The 25,799-nt window shown below is 27.8% G+C and overlaps 1 protein-coding gene across 2 annotated transcripts; it reads left to right on the forward strand.

The window, feature by feature from the left end:
- Window positions 1-180: 180 nt before the first annotated feature.
- LOC149878067 (uncharacterized) lies at window positions 181-16,945 on the forward strand. Of its 2 annotated transcripts, none has more exons than XM_090073277.1 (23): window positions 181-269; window positions 5,523-5,917; window positions 6,570-6,732; window positions 7,003-7,077; window positions 7,180-7,255; window positions 7,530-7,573; window positions 8,095-8,214; window positions 8,321-8,375; window positions 9,279-9,307; window positions 9,777-10,109; window positions 10,188-10,242; window positions 10,437-10,513; window positions 10,688-10,813; window positions 11,377-11,457; window positions 12,189-12,659; window positions 13,671-13,764; window positions 13,846-14,104; window positions 14,353-14,409; window positions 14,495-14,566; window positions 15,674-15,760; window positions 15,989-16,042; window positions 16,469-16,529; window positions 16,698-16,945. In XM_090073277.1, exons 2-23 carry the CDS (start codon window positions 5,538-5,540, stop codon window positions 16,815-16,817), a joined length of 2,889 nt encoding a protein of 962 aa, XP_089929403.1. In that variant the 5' UTR covers window positions 181-269; window positions 5,523-5,537; the 3' UTR covers window positions 16,818-16,945. The 2 variants fall into 2 exon arrangements, with proteins under 2 accessions (XP_089929403.1, XP_089929402.1); XM_090073276.1 differs by lacking the exon at window positions 181-269 and adding an exon at window positions 5,012-5,107.
- The last annotated feature ends 8,854 nt before the right edge of the window (window positions 16,946-25,799 follow it).

Genomic DNA, 25,799 nt, shown 5'->3' on the forward strand with positions numbered 1-25,799 from the left:
TCAAAAGAGACGCTCAGAGAAAGTGCTGCAAATCATTCGCTCTAGCTTCAATACTATTTCATCTGTTAGCTCAGTTTTAGGATCACCTGATGAGTTGCTAAAAGATGAGTCTGGAGTTCACATGATTGATTCTGATGCAAAAATTGTGTTAAACAAGAACACCAACCGAAGCTCGACATTCAATTGCAATCAGTTTACATCGTCTTTCGTTCAAAAACTGTGTTTTTTGCAGAAAAACTATGAAGATACACATCTACATGAGACTAAAAGTATTTCTTTAATACATTTTATTAAAATAGTAGTTTTTATGTTATTGGAACTGAGAATAACGACGATTTTTGTTGGGTTGTCAGTTATTCTAAGTTCTCGCGCTCAGTTTATCCATAAAAGTGGTCGAACATTAAAAATATATGGGGCTTTAGTGTTTATTTACCACTATTTAGTGTTTGTTTACCACTATTTGTTAATCATAAATATTTCTTATCGAAAAAAAAATGTTTTTCCAGGAAATGCTTGATTAAATTACTTTAGCACGTTTTATATTTAAATATTTTTCATACAGTCCATCCAATGGTGAAATATGAGCTGTTGGGCTCTGGGAGCTTCATTAAAAGTAACTGCTCCTTTGAAAGTTTCGAAAACAATTTGATAATGTTTGTTGAACAGTTAATCGCAGAAAACAATCAACTTCGAATTCAACTTTTGAAAGCTAAAAATACGCACAAAATCTGTTCAGAAAGTCTTAGAAAAGAAAATGATTTCAATCAAAACGAAAATTTAAACCACGATAACGGAAACGAATACGAGCAAAATAAACGAATTAAGAGAGAACAAAACAAATGCGATTTGAACAGATCATTAAGAGTAATGCGCCGAAAGGGTTTTGATTTGGCACTTTGCAACTATCGGCTGGATATTTACCAAAGTATTTGTAAAACCCTAACAGAAGAAAAAGTGGAGAGGGATTCCAAAGCTTTTTTGTTTGAAAAAAAAACTCGAGAACAGATGGCGAGTTTAAAACATGAAAATTGCTTGTTGCTCACCAGCTTTGAGCAAAATCGGCTAAATACGGTTCACTTAGAAGAACGCTTAGAAAATCTAGAACAAATTTATACAATCTTTGTTCGCGAAACCAATGATAGAATTAGTATTATTGATAGGCGAGTGGAAGTAGCGTACAAAAACCTTCACCAAATTTTGTTGATGCCTAAAACGGAGAAAAGTAATAAATGAAAACAAAAATGATAATGTTCGTTTAGATATTCGTAGATTAGGAAAAAATAACTTTTCAAAAAAAGTCAAGTTTCTTTCAATAAAAAAAAGTTTTAGACCATAAACTGCTGATATCTACAAGTTTCCGACGTGTAGTTTAATCAAGCTCGTTTTTTCTCTCTAAGTTTGAAAAAGAGTTTGCCAACTATTCCGCACCAGCTTTTGTTTGAAGAGGTTGTTCCGTAAAGATCTGCCACAATATGACAGAATGGCAACTTTTTAAAATGAATCAGACAAAAAGTCTTCGATTGAAACATTCTTTTGTCACATAGTTAAGCAAACCATATAACCAGCAAGATATATCCTTTATGGTTGCTATACCAATTAGTTTGAAGAGGTATCTCAACTCTAAGATCTAACAGCTCTGCTCTTTAACCTTTAATTCAACTGTTTCCTTTTAGGTAGTTTTGCTATGTACAGTGAGTAAGATTTAGACTTTTCTGTCACGTGCATATGATTTCCTTGATGGTTTCATTTCTCAAAAGTGTCTGTCAAATACTTCAGCATGCTCTTTGGCATAAAACACCTGGCTATCTGGAAGTATTTTTTTTTCTTCCTTGAGGTGCTCTATCTTCAGAAGTTCGCCCAGAAGACCTTTGGGAATATCAGCCTTGATGACACTATAACTGATTGAGGTAACAGTATAAATACTAATATCAAGTTGACTTGATAATTTTCTCGTTTTTCTTATGTTGAGTCATTATTTCTAAATAATTCCATATCTTCTTAACCATCATCAATGTCATCTACCAGATCTATAACATTAAATATAGCTGTATAGTGATCAATGGTTGTTGCTAACAATTTCTTTGCTTTTAAAGCTTCTTCACATTAATTAAGCTATGCATGGTCAGTTGACTTGTGAAACTTTTTCTTTCTTAGCTTGGCAGTCTCTTCAATGTTTGTGTGGTTATAACTATTGGATTAAGGAAACATAAAATTATTTTTTTTTTTTCATCCTGTTTGGCTTAAAGAGTTTTTTTGAAGTTTTAAGTTTCATCATTTGGAAAGGCAGTGGGCTTAAATATACCAAGCTTCCTGGCAGGAATATCATCTTCAACACAAAGGACAATTTGGTGGAAATTAAAATTTGAAAATCTTTCTCAAAAAGTTTATCTTGCTTTAGTTCCCACCGTTCCTTTTTTAGCTATATGAGCTTTGGAATTACAGATTTAGGAACAAGAACTATCTATTAAGTTCAAGATCATACTTTGGAAGTCTAGATTTATGGCATAAAAAATATTTTGGAAAAAAATAAAAACCTCATATGCACCACTATACAAAAATAATACTTTCAAAAGTTCTTTACCTAGAGGAGAGTTAAGTTACTCTAATCCCGCTTCAGAAATCACCTCTTAATTTGTATTTTTGTCAGAGTTTGATGGCCGAGAATTAAAAATGCTCTTCAGAGAGTGTATCAAGGGAATTAAACGAGAGCTTAAAAAAACCTGGATGAACTTGATAAAGTAGAAACATCTCAGATTCTACAACTTAAACCTATAGTTTAGTTTACAAAAGTTTAAACACAGAAACTTATTTTTCTTTTTGTCTAGCTCTTTTATCAGTAAAAGGTTCCTGTTTTGACGAACTCTTAAGTCAAAGTATTAGCAAGCATTTGCTGAACAAAATAACTTTTCCCCATCTACCCAAGACCTTGCACAGTTCCATGGAAATTAATTTCAGTATATTGAGAGTTTGTTATTTTCCAGAGTCATGCCTAGTCCTTTTTTGAATGACATAACTGTGTCGCATACAAATTTCACAGTGTAAAGAATTTATTCTAAATTTAAAACTATAGGAGCATACTCAACATGGAGGTTGATCCTCTGTATTAAATTTAAATGAAAGAATACTTTAATTCAGTATTAACTTTGATGAGCTGCACTTGAAAAGAAGTAATCATAAGGTAAATGACAGTAACTTAAGCCTGTCAAAATGGCCACAATTTTCATCGTCACAAATTTTTTTTTTAATACGTCACAAACGACTTATTTTGAAATATCTCAAGAGCACAACGTCACTTGTTCATCATTAAACAACTTTCGTTTAGGTTTTTGTAACTTGCTACAGGGTCACGCAAAAAGTATTTGCAACTTTCTCCTATCTCAATAGCAATTTGTGTTCTGTGTAAAAATGCATATAAAGATAGCTAAATTATAACTAATTGCATTCCTTTTGTAACTTCCAACGTTTCCTAACTTTACCACATATTTGTAGTTAAGATTTGTAAAAAAAAAAAAGTACGTGTAGTAATACGTAGTGGTGTTACTATGGAACTAAAATCTGAATATAGCAATATATAAAACAAGATAAGTTTGACAGTAAATAAATAAATACAAACAGATGACGTCATCCAAAAGTTTCTTACTGGAAGGTCAGGAATAAACAAAAAATTTGGTAGACCAGAAGCGTCTTTACACTCTGCAAAAGAAGGGGGGAGCGGGAGGGGTGAAACCACCATCATCACACTGGATGATACTAACCTTATTAGGCATCTAAACCGAAGTTTTCAAACACTTTTTTATTTATTTTAAATGCAGCAAAAAGATTTCAAGAACCTTTGAATTTGCTTTCCGAAATCGTTGTTCTTCGCTTCTAATGCTCCTAATGTGATCCAGGCTTTAATGCTCAAATTAGTTTAACGCATAATGTCATTAAAAGCGTTGTAGTTATGACACTTATTCTTTTCTATTCGCCTTTTAACTTGTCAAATGCGAGTCATGTTGTTTTATTTTCGACAATAACTTCATTTTAATTACAAAAAATTGTTAGTTGTACGATGTTTTATAATTTTTTTTTTTTTTTTTTTACAAAAAAAACAACTGATAAATCTTTAAAGTTTTAAACCTTAATAATTAAACCAAGGAAAAAAAAAAAAAAAAAAAAAAAATGCAGACACTGTGAAATGATTTTGGTGTGACAGCGATTTGAAGTATTTGCTAACTAGCGTAAGTGCATTTCGCAAAAGGTTGAACTCTCTACAAATTGATTTAAGGGGGCGGAGCAATGGAAAATTTCAGCTTCACTTCTATCTAATAAGATTGCGCAATTCTTAAAGTGTAGAGATTTCTAAGTACAGAGATTTCTAAGTTTTTGTTTTTTAACTGATTCATGAGTTTTCGATGCCCCTCTTAGAAAAGAGATTTTTATCTTCAGTTAGGTTTTTGCTCTTTTCAAGAAAAAAAGGTTTTTGCAATTTTTGCTCTTTTCAAGAAAGCGCTGCTTGTGGCGATCTGCTTGCACACCTTTAGTTCAGGAATCGAGGTTACTGAGAATATATCGATCACTTATATTCCGAAAAATAATTGATTGCGGCACACCAAAGCAAATAAGTGAACCAGGGCCAGTTGTTTTTATTTGTAAATCAATACACAAACAGAAAAAAAAAAAAAACGTTTGATTTCGGGTTTTAGACAACGGTGCTATGTTTCTGTTCTACTCTAAAAAATTCTTACGAATTAAAATGCTCTTTTGATATCGATAAACATCATATATTATTAGTTTGTATTTTCCTAGCATTACATAAATAGCATTCTTGTTGTATTTTTGTGTTAACACATCAATTCTTCATTACAAATAAAAGATTTTTCCCATGATCAACAAAAAATCTTATCAATTATAGAATAATGCATTGAAGTGGATTACTGAGAAAATCTCCATATTTCATACCAAATATTGTGAAGGAAACCAGCCTATCAGACGAAACATGTTTATCAAAATATATTTCACATTTTTCAACCGGAAAACAAAAGCATATTTGGGTTGCTAAGATTTGTTGTTAACTGGTCATATGTCTTTAATTTTGAAATTGTGGATGTTATTTCATAATTTACTGGTAAGTTCAACCATTCTAATATGGCCACGGAGCTTCCATTCCATGTGTTTCTCTAGGTTGTCAATAAAAATTTATTATAATTTGCGAGAAGTTGATAACTTTGCTACTATAAACAGCAAAACACTTTACAACAAGTTTATACGCATATTTTTTTAGTTTTTTTTATTAAATTTATTGGTTCATGCCAACTTTTTTTCAAGTAACTAAGTTAAATTTATTTGTGTAGCAATTAATGGGGGTTTGAAGTTTTGTTGATTTCTTATAGCAATCTTGCATTTTTCAGCAGGATTGCTATGAAAATTAATTTTAAATTTTATGTTTATAATTTCAAAAACAAAAAAAGAGTTTGAGTTACTGCAATATCAGCAGTTAAAGAGTTGATTTAAGTGTATTGTCCCTTTTATCATTGAAATAGTTTTTCTGAGAAAAGATGATGAAAATGGAGATTGGGTTTGGAAGTTTACTAGATATTGCATTAGGAGGACCAGAAATTGGACCTCTTAATATGTCAATTCTTCATGGTTTGCTTAGAGAAGTTTTTCAAAAGCTGAATATCTCTAACCAATCTTTGCTAGTTGAAGAGGAAGATCCTGACTTTAGTGAATCATTTGATTTTATTAAGAATAAGTTTGATGCAAATAATAATCGACCAAGAACTCCAAGAGGGGGCTACAATAGAGGAAAGTCAAAAGTTTCTGTAATTGTAACAGACTATTTTCGCAATCCATTAGGAAATTCATCTACAAACCTATCTGATTACAAGAATACTCAACCCTCATTGGTTTCTGCAGATGTAGAGGATAGAATAAGGTGAGTAATACTATTTATATCTTGAAGAAAACATATGAATATATATATATATATATATATATATATATATATATATATATATATATATATATATATATATATATATATATATATATATATATATATATATATATAGTTAGATTAGCTTAAAATGGACTTTAAACTTATAAATACTAAAAAACAGTGGTTGTTTTTCTATTTAGGATAGCACTTACCTTAAGTTTTAATTGGCATTTTTTAAGTTTCAGCATTTGTTTCTTGTACCATGTTAATTTCATTATTGTTTAAAGCATAACTTTTATTTTTAAAAACATTTTTATAGTTATGTAAATAAAAAATTTTTAGTAACATTTATTAAGTGCGGTTTAATTGAAATTTTAAATATATCTTTAAAAAGTTTACTTTAATATTTTTTTTTTATTAAAAACTAAACTCAAGTCTCTGTTCTTTAATTTTATGTCTACATGTCAAAAATCTTTCAATAATCAAAGTTTGAAAAAAAAAATAAAAATGTTAAGATAAAATTAATGTTGCGTAAAAACATTAAGTTGATTTTTGCTTTTGTTTTACTACTGTCGAAAAATGCAATACTTTTTCTGCCTGAACTTTTTTAAAAAAAAGTTTGCAATTTTTTTGTGTATTTTTGTTTTAGATATTTAGAATCTCAATTAAAGGGTTTGAAAGCATTTCCGTCAGTTGATGAACTTAGAGAATGGGCAAGAGAAAAAAAAAACCCTGACACAGTAGTTACAGATTTATGGCACTTTGTTAGTTTAAATCATAGAATGGATGGTGCTGAAGAAGGAATAAGAAAGGTACATACATACAACTTTTTTTCACACAAAGCATATAAAGTTTTTTAATATTTGTTTTTTATTAAGCACATTGTAAACTATCTGTTTTTTTTATATAATTTTTTTTTTACTTCAGCATTTGTTCTAAACGCTAAAAATATCCTAGACATCATTTTAAGCATTTTTTGTTTTTAAACTGTAAGGATACATTTTAGCGGTCAAGGAAATTTTAGTTATTTCTCTGTTGCTCCTTTGTTACGATTTTACTTGTTACTATTTTACTTACTATAGCTAAGTGAGCTGGTTGACAAGCTTATTCCAGAGTTAAAACAGATTTCTGAAAACCAAGGGAAAATTAATGGACAGGTTAGTTTTAAGATTTTTTTAAAAAAAGTCTTTGTTTATTAACTTTTAAAAGATTTAAAACTTTTGTTTAACTAATAACTTTTAAAAATTTTTTGCTTTCAGATTGATGATTTATATAATCAAATAAAAGCTTTATCAGATCATACATCAAGAATTGATGACCGAATAGATTCTGGAGGTGTCAGAATTTCTTAAGTTTATATTTGATGTTTTAGTTAAATTACTTTTTTAACTGTTTTTTTTTTTTTACGCTCTAGAATGCATTTAACATACAAATTACAAATATTGATATTATTAATTCATCAGATATATACAGTAAAAAAAATATTTATTTATTATTATGTTCTATGATTTCCCTCTAGAAAATTTTTCCAAACTTCAAATTATTGTTCGACTTTGTGGATTTTTTTTTTTTTTTAAATCTTTTTTTCAATTTTTTAATCTTTTTCTAGTCTTAAAAGCAGAAGAAAAATTGCAGGAAATTCTTCACAATGAAGTGAGTTTTTAATTTTTTTCTCTCTTAATCATCAAGTTGTTTGCCCCTGACAGGTCTAGAAAGGTTTTAGATTTATAAAGCATTAACTAATATACAAAATATATTTTTCAAATCACTCAAAATAATCTTAATTTAATAACACCCCACAAATAAAGTGAAGTTTATAATAAAATTGAGAAAGCTTAAATTTGCTTTGAGGATTTTTATAGGCTTATAGTTGTGAAATTTTATTGGTGAAAAAATGTTGTTGTATTGATAATAATATAATATTAATATTGTATTAATGATAATGATAAAAATATAACTTTAAAATGGTTTTACAAAAAATTAGAGAAATTAAAGTTAAAAAACAAAACTCTTTTTGTCAATTTGAAAGAAATAAAGAAAATTTGTGAAAAGTTATACTTTTTTTGGTTTGTTTTTATTGCACTTATCCCCAACTTGCTTAAAATACTTTTTTTAAAATGTAAGTTAATAGGTAGAAAAATTAAAGTATTTTATTATGAAATTTTATTTAATAGAATGAATTGTGCACAAAGTTAAATGACTATGCAAAGTGTAGTGATCTTGAAGGATATGTACCTGTTCATGTTTTTGATAATGCTCAAGAGAAAGTAAAGGTAGTTGTTGAAGAAATAAAGGTAAAAGTATAATTTAAGCATTTAATATATTCTTGTTTTGTTTGTTTTCATAAATTTTCATTAGAGCTATGATAGTAGTTTAAAACACAAAGTTGTTTATTCCTAGGAAGATATATCAACTAAAGTTCCATTCAATGAACTGGATAAGTTTGTCAGCAAAGGTATTTAAAGCAAAAATTTATGAAAGTTTTTTTAGTTATTTTTTTACTTTTATCTTTTTATAAACTGCTGATAAATTAGTATAAAGTGAGACAAATTAGCTGTAAATGAGACTGATTTGACAGCTTATTTATAAACCAGTTGTTAGTTAGTTAAATTAATTATAAGTTAGATATCACAGTTAGAAATTGTAAAAACAGAAACTTTATAAGTACTAGGTATTATTTTATCTTTATAGGCATTTTTTTCCTTTTCACATTTATAGACCTTTATTGCAGATTATGAATGATTACCTTTTAACAAGATTTTAGTTTGAGATTTTACTTGGCTTTTACTTACTTTTACTGTTTTAAGTATTTTTATCTTTCGTTTTGTCTTTTTTTAGATTTTTTCATTTGCTTTTTTTTTTGTGCATTTATATGCTGTAACTTGAAATAAAAACCAATCCATGTTGGAGTTTCATGAATTTTACTAAAAATTAAAAAATTTATTTTTCATAAAATGCAATTGAAATTTTTTTGCAAATTTGTAGCTTTGAATTTATTAAAACAAGAAATTTTTAATTGGTCAAAAAAATTGTAGATATAATATTTCTTCATTTTATATCTGGGAAAAAAAAGTATTTGTTAAAAAGGCATGAATATAGAACTGTGAAGTAGTTGTGATTTTCTAATTGTCTAAATGTTTAGTAGAACTTAAAATAATATTAGCATAACAAGTTATAAGTAGTTGTGTGCAACTGTTTGCAGTTAAAACAGATGCACATAAACTTTATATATTAGGTGTGGAGTTTATAGTTAGAGATAATAAAAATTGGGGTATGAAAAAGTATTTGCTTGCTATTCATTAAAAATTAATTGACATAATGTTTGGTTGTTAATTATTTTGTTCAATATGTTTAATAGGGGATGTAGAAATGCTGTCGAATTGGGTGGTAAGTTATTACTTGATAAAAATATTATTTTTATTTGATAAAAATTACAAAAATCTTTAAGATATATTTGATAAAAGCTGTAAGATAGAACAAACAGAGAAACAACTCTCTTATTTACTGTAAACATAACTTACTTAACTTATTATTATTATTAATACTATTATTATTATTATTATTATTATTATTATTATTATTATTATTATTATTATTATTATTATTATTATTATTATTATTATTATTATTATTATTGTTATTGTTATTATTATTATTATTATTATTATTATTATTATTATTATTGTTATTATTATTATTACTATTATTATTACTTACTGTAAGTAAGAGAGTAAAAGCAGAGCATAAATATATATATATATATATATATATATATATATATATATATATATATATATATATATATATATATATATATATACATGTAAGCACTAAACTATAACATATTTCAATCTAGAAAATCCTTAGAGCTCAAATGGAAACAGTTCCTTCTAAGGACGATTTATTACACATGGATTTGTATGTTAAATGGCCTCAACTTGAAGATGCATTAACTACCTGCTACTCAAGCAGACCTTGCAGCCGTCAAGGTTGTAGTGCAAATTCTAGTCGACCTGCTGTTAGTTGTGAAAGTAACTTTGAAAATGGGATTTACCAAGGGTGTGCAGATATCCCAAAAAGTTGTCATAAAAAAAAGTTCCCTACGGAATCTTGTTTGCAAAGACTCGAGGATTTAGGAATGGTTGTAGAGAGACAGTCATCTTTAATGGATGCTTTGCAATCGACAAGGGTATGTAAATAGAAAGTAAAATTAATTTACTTTATTTAGTTTCAAAAGAACACCAAAAAGTAATTTGTCCATATTTAGGAGGAGCTGTTAGAAAAAGTAAACAAAAATGTTTTAGACAAATACGTAACTCAAGGTAAATTTAATTGTGTTTCACTTATTGAAGTAACTGTTGTTTTTGTCATTTAAATCATTTTCATTTAAACACAAAGATCATTTTCATTTGAGCCTAATTATACATAACATATATTTAATAATCATTTGGGTAACTTAAATATGCTTCTGTAAGATTTGATAATAACATTTGGATAATAACTCTTTTGCGTGCAGAAGATCTACAACATTTGTTGTCTCTGGTAAAAGATTTGCGTCAAGAAGTTAATAGTATCCAGAACTGGAGGGAAAATGTAGGTCATTTTAAATTTTTTAAGCTTTGTTTGGTTTTAGAAAAGATATGCCAAAACTAAAATTTCTCATGCTTTAGAATTAGTTAGAATAGTTTTGACTTTTCTATCTTTGAACTAAATTGTCTACTATGTTCAGTTTTTTTATTTAAAAGATCATTTGTTTTATTTTACCAGGTTGACGAAGAAAAAATTCCTGCACTTCGAGAGTTGTTGGTTGCTCTTGAAAAACAAGTATCAGACCTTTTGACTACTCTTGAACACCTAAATCATGATAGGAATCAAAAAGACAAACAAATTGATGTAAATTGTTTTTCTTGCACTTGTGGAAATTACTTTAGAAAAATGAATTTGATGTGTTCTTATTATTGATTTTAAGGGTTTTTTTGTTTGTTTTAAAAATAGATATTATGCATTAGTTTCATTACTGACTTCTTTTTTTTTTTTTTATTTTTACTTTTTTTTTTTCTTACTTTCTTTTACTTACTTTTTCTTACTGTTTTTCTAAATTTTTATTTTGTGTATTTTATGCACTCAGATTTAATCTATTTTACACGTTTAAATAATTTACAGGTTTGTGTTATATAATTAGATATTTTATATTAGATATTATTTATAATTACATGTTTTATATAATTACATATTTTATATAACTACATATTTTGTATTATCAAATATTTTTTATAATTACATATTTTATATAATTAGACATTTTATATAACTACATATTCTACAGATTTACTTAATATTTATCAGTATATATATATTTATCATATTTGTTATACTTATTCTATCATATTTATCAATATATATCTATTTTTAGATTTACTTTTAATATTTATGCATGTAAAAAATTTTCTGTTTAGAATCTGTTTACATTTGTTGAGGGCCTTGAGCAGAAAAAGATGGATAAAGATGATTCCTGTCTTCAACAGTTTGCTAGAAAGGTATTATTTGCATAATTCTGATTTCAGGGAAAAATTTTATAGCAATTGGTTTTTTTTTAATTCTCTACAAAATAAATTTGTATTTTTTGTTAAAATAAATAAAATGTTTTGAAAAAATATCTTAACGCATCTTTTTAAGTTATAGTTTTGATATTTTTATAACCATAGTTTTTTTAACTGAAAATTGTTTTGTAAATAAAAACTAATAATAGTAATAATAATAGTAAAATAAAATAATGATAATATTAATAATAGTAATAATAATAGTAAAATAAAATAATAATATTAATAATAATAATAGTAATAATAATAGTAAAATAAAATAATAATAATAGTACTAATAATAATAATAATAATAATAGTAATAATAATAATAATAATAATAATAATAATAATAATAATAATAATAATAATAATAATAATAATAATAATAATAATAATAATAATAATAATAATAATAATAATAATAATAATAATAATAATAATAATAATAATAATAATAATAATAATAATAATAATAATAATAATAGTAATAATAATAATAATAATAATAATATTAATAATAATGATAATAATAATAATTATAATAATAATAATGATAAATAGTAATAACAATAATAAAAATATGATAATAATAATAACGATGTTATTTTAAAAAATAGTTTCATATAAATTTTACAAAATCTTGTGTTTTATGCTAACTCCAATTGAATGTGCTATATTTATTTTAGAACTCAATTCAAAAATTAGTTCAACCAGTTTCAGTTATTGATGGTTTTATGACTAAAAAACTGCCTCAATTAAATACACAAAGTGGAATATTCAATCAAAATATGCTTACATGTGAAAACGAAAATGAGCTTTTAAATAAATCTTTTTCAATCAGCTCACTATCTCCAGTCAATCCTATAGATAAAGAATCTGGTTTCCTAAATAAAGAATCTTCTTTTAACAATGCATCTTTAAATGATAATATTGATAAAGATATTGTCAATTTGGATAAAGAGTTTGGTGATTTTGATGAATTTAGTGAACTTGATAAAGAAAGTGATGACACTGAAAAAGAACCTGGTTTATACAAGGAGCTGGCAGATGTAGATAAAGAACCTCAAAGTTCTTATGTTAATAAAGATTTATTTGAGAAAAGGATTTCCAAATTGGACAATTTTTTGAAAAAATTGGTTGAGAAGTTCAAAAATCATGTAAGTTTAACGTATGCATAAAAAAAATCTGCACAAAATTAAATTTAAATAATAAAGTAACTATTTATTATTTTTAAAATGAAATTTAAAGCATATTTAGTTTATTACATAATATTTAATAAATAAGTATAGTACAATTAAACATACAGTATAAATGGTACGGACCCTGTTTTGACATTTCCTAGACATTAATAGGAACCTGATGTAAAAATGGATTTATGTTATTCAGTACACTTTTTATTTGTCTAACAAAATGTGCAATATTTTTTCACTTCAAAATTGTTTGCATAAACATTTCTTTTTTTTTGTTTGTCCATAAATCTTTAATGGTCTGCGTCTGTGAAACATTTAGAGGATTTTCATCTTTGGGAACAAATAGTATTTCTATTTTTCTCAACTTTTCCAAATAAACAGTTAATTAATGTAATCAGAGGCAATCAAGTCAAAACAGAACTTTGTCTCCCTTATGATATTTTTGAATAAATTGTTTAACTTCATAAAAATATTGCTTTGAATAAGTGTCTTCCTTAATTCCTAAACCTGACTTAAAAAACTTTGGTTTAGACATTCCATTTTCACTGATGCATTAGAACTTTTTCTGGGAATTTTTGTCGTGCAATATACCACACTTCATTGCTTGTAGATATTGATTCATCATAATGTACCACACTGAATTGCTTGTAGATATTGGTTCATGATAACAGTAATCTTGACTTAATCATCGCTGTCCAAAGTAAAATAAGACTAATTGCTAATGATTACTTTAATGTTCTTCTTTGCTTTCAAATTATTAACAATTAATTTTCTAATATGTTGGGTTTTAAATACTTTATTACCCTGATGGTCCTAATTTGAATTCTGTTTAGACTCAAAGCTTGTGCAGATTTTTTTTATGCAAAAAGTAGGTGTAGAAGTTACAACTTTTCAAAATACTGAAGATAAACCATTTTTGAAAACAGTTCAACAGATGTGAATAACTTTAATTTTGTTAAAAATATTTTTTTATTTCAGAAAAACATTTATAAAACAAATATAGCTGCAATTTTCCACAGCCTCGACAATAAACTTGACCGCTGGGAACTTCAGCCACTTCAAGATTATTTAGGTAAACAGTTATAAAAGAAACTTTTATCTGCTCAAAAGATCAGAGATAAGAATCTTTGCTGAATATATGTTAATCATTTAGAAGACCGATATAATTCCTTGACAATGCAACAAGAGGAATTCCAACAAGAAGCAAAACTATCTAAATCTGGCAAGTTTCAGAAAGGAATCTCTTTGTTAGAAGGTTCTAATAAAGATACAAGTAGCATGCTTAAGGACACAGGAAAGCCTTTTAAGGATAAAATTCATACTAAAAATAATTCAGCAAGTACAACATGCAACCATCCTCATTATGGAAATGGTTTCCTGCCACAGGAAAAAGAAGCAGCTGCTGTTCGAAAGTATCTTTTTATGTTTTTTAATGCAATTTTTTAATTTAAAAAAAATTATGATTTTGGTTGATAACATTTGATGATTTGACATTTAAATCATTGATAACGCATCAGTTTAATATCAAATTAAATATAAATCTTTTTTTTTTACATTATTTAATTTTTTTCAAAATTGTTTTTATTATTTTTATTGATAACACTTTAATGTAGAACCATTGAGTTTTTTTTTGTTGCTAAGAAAAAGAATCTTCTTATAGACAAATGAAGTTCAACTGCTTATCATGTGACCGACCTCTTGTTCTTCAATCTAACAGGTAATTTTTGTTTAAAAATTTGTGTGAGTGTATGTGAATTCTTGTCATGCACTTGTAAAAAGAAGCTTTACCTTTTTTTTTTAAGTCACTTACAAACTATTCGTGGTCGACCTTTTAATGCCTATGAACTTGATCAATTAAGATTACTTCAAAAAGTGTAAGTTGATTTTTTTTTAATTTGCTTAAAATATTATAAATTAACATTTTTATTTCAGGAAAGAAAATTTTAAATTTTGTGAGAAATAAGAAATTATGATTTCTAAATATATATATATATATATATATATATATATATATATATATATATATATATATATATATATATATATATATATATATATATATATATATATATACACACACACACACACACACACACACACACTGACATTTAGATATAAGTGCTTTTCTTCTAGTCTGGATGATTTAGTCTTGATGCTTCTAAGTTTAGATGGTTATTTTAAGAGGCTCTGGTCTTTTATTAGATTGTTGACCTCCTTAAGAGAGTTGTTGAAGTACTCCCTTTACTTACACTTCCCTCTGTTTTATTCTAAAAGTCTTTCATGACATCTGTTTTAACATCAGATCCATAAAGTTCACATATTCTATTTAAGACTGATTCAGGAAATTCCCTTTGTGGTAAAGTTTGTCATGCTGATTCCAAATTAGGTTATATACCCATATGTGCTTTTTGTAGCAGTTGAAACCTGCATTGCACAAAAATAACAACTATTATGGTATTTGCTCTCCTCCATCCAGACCATAGGTACACCAACCTTAAATATTTGATTGCTCCATTTTTCCATTTAAGCAACATTGAACATACTTTATGGAGAAGCTTAGGAGCTTGGTACCCAATTATCATACCAAAAAGATGTGAGATTGTTTTGCTTGTAAAAAAAAGGGCAGTAAAAGTTAATCTATTTTTTGCTGAGCATGTTCACCACAAATGTACCAAAATACATTTAAGCACCCTTTTTAAAAAAAAATTCATTAGCTCTCAAAAAAAAAAGAAGAACAATTATAAAAAAGAAAATTACTGGAAGTTTTTATCAATCTTGCTTTTATTAAATAACTATTCAAAAAAGTACAGGAGTAAAGGTTGACAAAATACTATGCCAAAGGATAAAATGATAACTAGAGCCAATTCAACAAAGGTAAAATCATTTATGAATTCAACAACTCTATAACACACAAAATTATGTTAAACGTTCTTGGCAAATGAAATTTTTTTGCTATTGTCATGTGTTATTACTTTGTTCAGTTTACGTGGCGATAATCCAAAGAAAAATCGATCATGTGGGGGAGAATATACCACCAGTCCACCGCAGAAGATAAATGTTCGAATAAAGTGAGTAAATTTCTTTAAAATAGGTTTACACGGTTTTGTGTTAGGCTCCAGTCCCCTTTTTTTAAATTATTTAAAAAATGGTTTAGAAACTAACATGAAACTGTATGAACATCACTCTTGTTGAATTTGATTAGCGTTATTCAAGTGCCACCTTAATACTCTTTATTCGAATTTAGAAAAATTATGCATAAAACCATTTTATTTTTACGATTTCTTTTTTTTGAAAAGCACTGGTATGAGTCTTCCGTCAGTGTCAAAAGACTCTAATCAACCATTTATTGAGTAAGTATTTATTCCTGCTAATATTTTTTTTTTTTTATTTTCCATTTACAATAACAGTTTTTCTTATTGCTACAGAAATTTTTCTTATTACTATAGAAACTTTTCGTATGTAGCCAAACTTCAAAGGTCATTCTCTAGTCAGGATTACATAGATTGAAGTATTTTTGAAATGGAGGAACCACCATTTCATAATTTAACAGTTTCTAAAAACAGCGCATGTTCAAATCGAAAAACAAAATTTTTCTACATAAAACTGTCCTAACTGGAACCATCTCCAGCCAGTTTTAACGAATTTCCAAGTTCTACTTTTTGATGATTTGTTAAAAGTTATTAATTTTTATTTGGATTCCTTTTTTTATTTGGTTTCTTCTTGTTTATTTTTTTATGTGGAGTCCTTTTTTGAATTTTTTTTATAAAATTCTTTAGTAACGAGATTGACATTGAAGGTGTCGATGGTCGTCTTTACAGAGGTCTGATATCGAGAAAGGTAATGCAAAACTTGTGTGTATTTATTTCCAATTAAAATTACTAAATGATAGCTTAATTACATTCAGTTTAAGTATAAAACTACATAGTTATGTTGAATTTACTATGTAAATATAAAACTTTATAAATCATGTTGAAATTTAGGTTTTAATTAAATTTTATATTTCAGGATTTAGCTAAACAGCACCCACGAAGTAAATCAGAAACTGCAGAGTTGCGCACTGTCAGTCCTCGATTTTCATCAGGGAAAAGCAACCACTCTATGAGCGGTGGGTTTGGGAATTATTGAAATTAACAATAGATTCTGGTCTTTTTAATGCCTCAACCATTTATCAATTATGAGAGAGGTAATTTTGGGTAAATTTTCTTATGAGAGGAGTTTTAATTATTTTTTAAACATTTGGTGAAAGTATTTTTTTAAGAAAACTCAGGCAATCCAGAAACAGACGGCACCCGCAACTACCCCTTACACGACATACCCATATATTTATATTAAATGTTTATATTAAATATATATCAATATATTTATATTAAATGTTTAAGAATAAAATGTCAAATATATATGAAGAATCATTAAGTTTGTACAAATTTTAATGTATAAAAAGTGTTAAATATTTTTACAAAAATACGTTAAATATTTTTATGATCCTCTGCGAATTATGTAACTTTAAATTGTTATTGAATATTTTATAATTTTATCTAATTCTATAAAGTTATATTAACATTCTTTTTGTCTCCATTATGTTAACTTAGTTTATGTTTATTCCATATTGTTTTATCACCGAAAAAAATAAAATGATGTAATGCTCTAGATATAGTATATGTTATGACGTAAGAATAAAAAATTGGACATTAAGGTAGCTTCAAACTCTTATTTCTCAAACGCTACCGACATAAACACTGGGCTCGAGGTTGGGTTTTTGTTTACATATCAATAATAGGCAAAAAAATCTACAAACACCAGGTTGCGAAACCATTTTGATTCTGCTTTAGCAAATCTTAGCAAGTACATTTGTCAACAACATTTAATCTATGTTTTCTTGACGCCTTCGAAATAAGGTACAGTTCACGAGACATATAAGTGGTGAATAACCATGGTGAAATGCTGTCCATTAAGACGATACGGAGTACCGTATGAATAAGATCTCTGGAAATGTTGATGGAGTATTTATCTGAGAAGGTGGTTACTTTTGGGTTTGAATACCTCCAAGAATACGGCGAATGACCATAAACACCAAGATAATTATGAAAAGACAAACACGAGCACGCTTGTATTTAACGTTTTTGTGTTCAAGGGAATTCGGGAGCTTGAATATTTGTCAAGCGTTGTAAGCATAGAGTAACCCTCCAAGCATTATACAGAGATGGTTTTGATTAATGTTTAAACTTATAAATTAGTTCAGCCAGGGTACAAAAAATTATATCAGGAATATGTTATTAGATATTGCCAATATTTTCATGTAAAAGTATGTAGAAGCGTATGCATATTGTTTCACGCTTTATACATGTGCGGTGATGGTGCTTCTGATAAGTCCAAAAGTATAATAGACATTGATGGAATATGATTAACCCAAAATGGTGTCCGTTTGTTAATTGTTAAGTTAGGTGTAGCGTTTGTTAGATTGTTGTAATAAATGGTGCTAGTTGCATCATTCATTATTGCTGTTTATTCTTATGAATATAGAAGTGAAAATTGAAGAATGATGAAACACTATGTACTAATAAACACGAATTTATATCAAAAGTAAAAATAGAATCGAATTTATATCAACAGAAAAGTGGAAATACGAACCTTCTAGTAACAACTCTCGCTATCGTTACCCCCCCCCCCCCCCGACCTGCTCTGATCATTGATTAACGACAAGATCCAATTTCTCGCTAAAATTTTGATGTAATTGCATTTTTTCGTAACTTTACACTATCTTTAGCATCTTTCCCTCATGCTTGCCACTGTGTTCAGTTTATAAGAAACATTAAGGTGAAACTCTTAACATCTTAAATACGCATGTTGAATTAAATCTATGTTTTCTTCAAGTTTGATGGCCAACATGTTTTTTTACTAGTGATACTTATGTTTTTGCGAAAACATTCAACAAGAGTCAACAAGAGGCTTAAGATTCTAAAAAAACATTAAAGCGGTACCTCCAAGTTCTTTTTTGCAGCAGATTGGCAGTTTGTGAAATTTACTTAAGCTTAAGTAATAATTCTGATTAATAAATTTTTTTAAAAAAACTTTCAAAATTTATATAGATTATTACAAACTTCATTGTTAAATGGAAGAACGTACTTATAGAAACACACTCCGTTTGAAACTTATAAATTTTACAGTATCGAACAAAACATGGTGGACAAACTCAAATTTAGAACAAAAGTTGATCAAAAGCTAAAAAGAACTAGTAAAACAATTGTATATATTAATTTTTAAATAGTTTATTATGTTCTTAACAAAATTTAAAACGTTTGAATCATACTAAGAATCACAAAAAAAATTTATAACACATTTTTCTCAACAAACTACATTTTTCCCTGGACAAAACAAGGTGGACAAATCAAAACGAAGCTTTTTTTTATAAGATTTCATTGTCTTTATTCAATTTACCGCATTCTTTTGTTTTCACTTTTATCATAACATTACTCTAAAATAATAAAATAGATTTTGGGACGTCTGGCCAATTATTTTTTCAATTAAACTAAAAATAGATTTAACTCGTGATATATGGGGTAAATTGCAACTTAAAATGGCTTACGACAAATTAGGAAGTGTTTTACGTGAAAATATTATTAAAGATTTTAAAAGCGGAAAACGTCAAGCTGAAATTTGTAGAAAATATAATATAGCTAAATCGACTGTAAGCAAAACTGTCAAATCATATGGATCTCGTGACTGCTATAAAACAAACCATCGGGGCGGGCGTCCAAGAAAAACATCACAAAGACTAGATGGAATAATTGTTAAAGAGCTTAAAAAAGATTCATCTTTGTCATCCACAAAATTAACCGAAAAACTTGAACTACAAATCTCTAATCGCACTGTGCGACGAAGAGCTAACGAAGCAAAATTGTTTTCTCGAATGCCTGCCAAGAAACCGCTAACTTCCTTTAAAAAAAGAAAGCTAAGACTTGCGTTTGCCAAAGCACACCAAAATTGGACTGCAGACCAGTGGAAAAACATTTTTAGTGATGAATCAAAATATAACCATTTTGGAAGCGACGGCAAGAAGCGAGTCTGGAGACCAAAGAACACCAGATTCAATACTAAACATACCAAGAAGAGTGTTAAGCATGGAACGTCTGCTATGGTTTGGGGATGTTTATCAGCACTAGGAACTGGTCCTATTCACAAAATTGATGGAATTATGGACCGCTTTGTTTACAAAGATATAATGGAAGATGTTATGTTACCACATGCTGAATGGGAGATGCCCCTAAAATGGATTTTTCAACAGGACAATGATCCCAAACATATGTCAAAAATTGTAAAACAATGGTTCAAGGACAAGAATATCACCATAATGGAGTGGCCTGCACAAAGCTCTGACTTGAATCCCATCGAAAATTTGTGGGAAATAATTGACAATAAGATTGAGCGTGCAAATGTGAAGACCAGTGAGGAATTATTTGAACAAATCGAGAAGGCCTGGCGAGAGATTGATATGAGAATTGTTGACTCATTAATTGTGTCTATGCCCCGAAGAATGAAAAAAGTAATTAAAAGTAAAGGAGGTCCTACCAAATATTAAGTTAACTTTTGAAGTTTTTTGAAAAATGATAAGTTAATTTTTGAATTTTTTTGAATTTTCAGTCGATTTTTTGAATGTCCACCTTGTTTTGTCCAAAGAAAAATGTAGTTTGTTAGGGAAAATGTGTTTTAAAACTTTTTTAGTGATTTTTAGTAAGATTTAAAAGTTTTAAGTTTTGTTAACAACATAATAAACTACATAAAAAATAATATGTTCAATTGTTTTACTAGTTTTTTTTAGTTTTTGATCAACTTTTGTTCTAAATTTGAGTTTGTCCACCATGTTTTGTCCGATACTGTAAATCGGAAATAATAATGCAACAACTTTCTGTTTACATCATTTCCACAGGCGTCAATACGGCAGCTGGGATTTCACTGTAGAATAGTTCATTTTCGAGTGACTGCACAAGAGGCTGTTAAAAGCTTCTTTGTAATTATTGCTTGCCGGCGTAATTCTATTGCTAATACTGAAATTTATATGTAATTTTGGTGTGTCTTGTGGTGGGTATTCGAAAGTTCAGTTTTTTCCATCGAAATTATCATTTCTTCCGTGAGAGGTGAGAGGGGGAAGAGGGGGCAATTTTCATACAAGACGGGGGATTAAATTATTTGCATAATTTTTTTGAGACTTGCGTAATTTTTTTGACTCTTGATTTTTTTTAGCTCTATGAGTTCGAAGTTTTAAATTGTTTAAGTTGAAATTTCATTCTTGGCAGTTGATAGCAATCAAAATATTTCGGAATACTACAATCAGTTTTTCGTCGATATTTAGCACAAGGCTTAAAAACGGAGATTTGCAAATACATGTCGATAAACGTTATCTTTATTTTGCTACCTACTCCACCTAATCTTTATTGATCCACTCTTACTCCAAATTGCAAGTAGAGCTGTTGCATAATATGCTTTTATTTTTATTATTATTAGTTTTTGATCATCTCTTTTAATGATTTCCCAATGTTAACCGCGGTGAGAAAGTCGATGAATATTAAACATCAACTGCGCGCGCAATGGTATTTACATGCGCGTACGTTCAATTGGTGGATTAACAAGCGTTGCACTAAAAAGAACAAAAAATTGTTGTAGAAATCTTGAAAACGGCGCGTTAGAAAAGAACCTTCAAATCTAACGGTTGCAACTTGTTCATCTCCGAAAAATTATTTTAATTTCAAGTGGAATTGGCGTCTTAAGCCAAAAATCATTTAAAATCATGCCATCTAGAGATAGAACTAAAATATGGCATAATTTTGAGAGAGAGTAGTAAAGCAAGTGGAAAAGAAAAATGTCGATATATATATATATACAAACATATTTTGGTAATCCTATAGTTAAGCGACGTAAAATAAATAAGTTATTTTGGTTGAATAAACTCTACGATGGTGAAAATGAAAATAATTAATCTGAAGGGAATGAATGTTATAACGTTATGAAACGTGAAAGAAAACTCAATAAAAAAGAAAAGCGATATTTCCAACAATATGAAAGAAAAGGAAAAGTTGTAATTGTTAAATTTTTTATTTTTTTCATTTATATTGTATATCATAAATATTTAAATTTATAAATATATATATATATATATATATATATATATATATATATACATATATATATGTTTATAAATATCAAAAGCGTATGTATATATCTCTATGTATATATCCATATATATAGATATATTTATATATACACATATATATACTGTAATGCACATATATTTTTACATATATATATATATATATATATATATATATATATATATACATATATATATGCACATATATATTTTCATATATACATATATATGCACATATATTTTTATATATATATAAACATATTTGTTTATATGGTACCTAATATATACAAATATGTATATATGTTTATATATATATATATATATATATGTGTGTATGTGTGTGTGTGTGTGTGTGTGTGTGTGTATATATATATATGTGTGTGTGTGTGTGTGTGTGTGTGTGTGTGTGTGTGTGTGTGTGTGTGTATGTGTGTGTGTGTGTGTGTGTGTGTGTGTGTGTGTGTGTGTTATTTATTAGTTGTGTATTGAATCATTCGTCTATATTGAGTGAATATTTCATCTTAACATATTGTTAACAAGTATAACGGCTATTTTCATAGCCGCACCAAGATAATTATGAATCTTTTAAAAACATATTAGCAAAACAATAATTGTAGTATCCTAAATTTTATAATTTTGATAATTAATCTCAGACAATTTAAAATTATATTATTAACAATCATAAAATATAAAGTTGAAATATTTTTAAACAAAAAAAAATAAAATTAGTAGACAATAACAACATAAATGATAAAGTTAAAAACAAAAATTGTAAATAAAAACGTATTTAAAGAAAAAAAAAGTAAGCAAATATCTACTTTGAAATTTATCTACTTCGGTTTTTATAACTAATTTGAGAAATTTTTACACTCTACGAACAAGAGGGCTTAAAGCTAAATAATAAATTTATTTTACGCCGCTTAATTATGGGATTATGTTTTTTTTTGAAGAGATTGAGGAGAGAGAGAGGTTTGCTCTTTTTCCTCTCTCTTCCCTTCTCTAACTATCTTCTCTAACTATCTTTATGTTTTCTTCTCTTTTTCTCTCTCTCTCCCTTTCTCTCTCTCTCTTTCTCTCTCCTCCTCTTCATTTTATTTCTTTTTTTTTTTTCAACAATAACAACAGAAGATCAATGAAGTTATCTTTATTCCAATTACATTAAAGACGGAATAAAACCATACTGTGATTCTAAAGCCATTCAAAGATGCAAAGAGCAAACTGATGCTGAATTATATCTTTTATTTCATTCAGCAGCTGATGATGTAATCATTTACTGAACTTAAAAATGACATGAGTATGACTGTAATGATTTGTCCAAAGAAGCCATTTCAACTTTTTTAAAGACTGAAATCAACAAAGTGTGTGACTTGCTTGGGAACATTATTGTTAATGCACAATGCTGCAATAACAATAATGTTCCCAACAGTGAGGATGAGCCTTTCATAGTAAGTTACAGAACTGTTTACTCTGATGGTTTAGATAAAGAGCAAAAAGTTAATGATGTCCGAGATAATTCAAAGTTTCAAAGTTTTGTATCAACAAAAAAACTTTTATTTTCCAAACTTTAGGAAAAGAAAAAGTACATGTTTCTGCTTCGTACAAATTAAATTAACCAGGGTTCAATGTCTTGCTTGTTGGCACCATTAATATGGATTGCCATTTTCATGTATTTGCAATTGCTAGGTGTTCCAATCAAAAACAGCATAATTTAAGTTTAAATTTAAAAGTATTTCTTATGTTTTGACAAAAATCAATCAGGAAAGTATCAACTTGAAGTATTAATCACAGATGGTGCTGATTCAAAATGTATTTTCTAATGTTTTTTGCAAAAATGATATGGTAATATGTTTCACATATGTGTCAGGATGTTGATAAAAAGGCTGAGGCGATGGTGAACAAAAACCATCAAGATGAAATTATCAAGAGTATAGAAATATTGAAAAAAAGTCAGAATAAAGATATCTTTAAGGATGCTCCGGGTTTGTTTTGGAAAAAATAGAAAACACTTAGAACAGAAATTTCTGTGAACTTTCTAACAGAATGGTTGAATTTTCATCGAACTTGGTATGAAGGCTTTAGACATTTTACACAAAGTGCTAATAATGCCCTTGAACTGTTTAATAGAGTGTTGAAAAAACACTTTAATGGAAAGGCATCCATTTTCAAGATTTGAAGAGGAAATGGAACATTGGATCAATTAAAACAAAAAGCTTTTTAAATTCTGGACCTTGAGTATTGATCAACAATGAAGAAAATTGTCACACCTTTGTCACATCAAATGTCACATGTATGTCACATCAAATTGTCACATGTATGTCACATCAAATTGTCATTGGTTGAACACAGTGAAATTCAATACCGTTTAATTGTTAGCTACTCGAAAACTAATTATTAGTTTTTTTTGTAATCTTTTTAAACAAATAAATTATTTATTTACATCAATCATTTTTGATATTTTATAACTGCACGCTAAGATAGAAACCAAATAGTTTTGAAAGTACTTGATATCATTTCTTGGATCTTACTTTGAGTTACTTTTTTTGCAACTGCCATCTACTTTTTCTTAAAATCATCTACATCTTAAGCTAGTTTTTTCCTTTTCAACAGGATTCCTTTTTTAATCTGCTAACAACTTTCAATAATTCACTGCTCAAGACATCTCAGAATATTTTCTATCATAGGTACTAATTCGACGCCATTTTGTTCACGTCATTCTGAAGACTTTATGAAGCAGTGGATTGTAGCCAATTCAGGCTAAAATGTTTTTAGTATTTCATGCTTTTTAATGAATGGCAAAAGGTGTTTCTTTAAGCATTCTTCTATTTACAAATCCAAGCTCAAAGTCTTACGAGTAATAAATAGTGCACTTTTCAAAACACAGGAGCATATTGCTTGACATACAAAAAAAACGCGGGAGCAAACTTGTTGGCAACATTTCTATCATTCAACCGATAAAAAATATTGCCGGCTCGGTCATTGTGAAAAGTCTTTTTTTGAAATAGGTTTTCTCTGCTTAAAAGTTTATAAAGCTTTTTCGAACAACGAATTGCCTTAATTTCTCCATCAGTGTCAGCGAGGCAATCAGTGTCAGCGAGGCAATCAGTGGATCACTTTTGAGTTTACTTATTATGATATGCTTTTTATTCTTGAGATTTAGGTACTTCTCCAATCAAAGCTAGGGTTCATTTAAGTTTTCCCGCAAGATCTCTCTGTAGCTGATATGGATTTGCTTTAATGGGACGAATGATTGATTTTTACTTTATATTTATTTTTAAATCCTTTCTTTTTTACACCTTCAGTTTTTCTTTCAAAAGATCAAGTCTCTTTACATCACCCCAAATAAAAAATCCAACTGAAAATCGAGCAACTCCGATCAACTTTGAAATGTCAACTTGTGATAAAGGATTTTGGAAAATTTCCAAAAGTTTTTCTTGATGTACTATTTGTTTACTCAACCCGATAACAATCAAAACTCAAGACCAATACAATCAACAAATAACACATTAGCTTCTCTCTGCAAATCTAAAATTGTTTTCCGCAAATTGAAATTGCTTTCTGCAAATTATAAAAATCTTTTAAATAGTTTTTAAGTAATTAACAATTAAAGGGTATTTTCATCGTGTTCAACCGATGGTTGTCCAGATTTCATTAAGAATTTCATCTGCAAATATTGCTGGTCTTGCAGTTTGAATGAAGTAATGTAAAACCCCACTGGCAGCAAGAGACACTCCTATTGGTGAAAAAAAAAATGTGGGAGACCAAAAAAGTCTACTAAAACATTACCAAGAGGCTAATTTGTTATCATTTTCGTATTGTTAAATATTTGAAGATCATTTATCATACAAAAGTGTTTAACTGAATGTATACTGACCAATTTGTGATTTTGCTGACTGATTTATATTGATTACTTCATTTAAAACTTGCTATTTTTTTCATATTTTTAAATATTTATTATATTAAATATT

The sequence above is a fragment of the Hydra viridissima genome, unplaced genomic scaffold (genome assembly GCF_058129835.1).
Source record: "Hydra viridissima isolate aposymbiotic clone 2 unplaced genomic scaffold, HvirCarnegie_v1 scaffold_15, whole genome shotgun sequence".
NCBI classification, from domain to species: Eukaryota; Metazoa; Cnidaria; class Hydrozoa; order Anthoathecata; family Hydridae; genus Hydra; species Hydra viridissima.

Excerpts from the sequence above, each read along its gene's own strand:
- LOC149878067 (XM_090073277.1), top strand. The coding sequence starts at position 5,538 with ATGATGAAAATGGAGATTGGGTTTGGAAGTTTACTAGATATTGCATTA. Across the intron at positions 5,918-6,569 it reads GATGTAGAGGATAGAATAAG|ATATTTAGAATCTCAATTAA; the intron begins GTGAGTAATACT and ends TTTTTGTTTTAG. Across the intron at positions 10,110-10,187 it reads ATGCTTTGCAATCGACAAGG|GAGGAGCTGTTAGAAAAAGT; the intron begins GTATGTAAATAG and ends GTCCATATTTAG.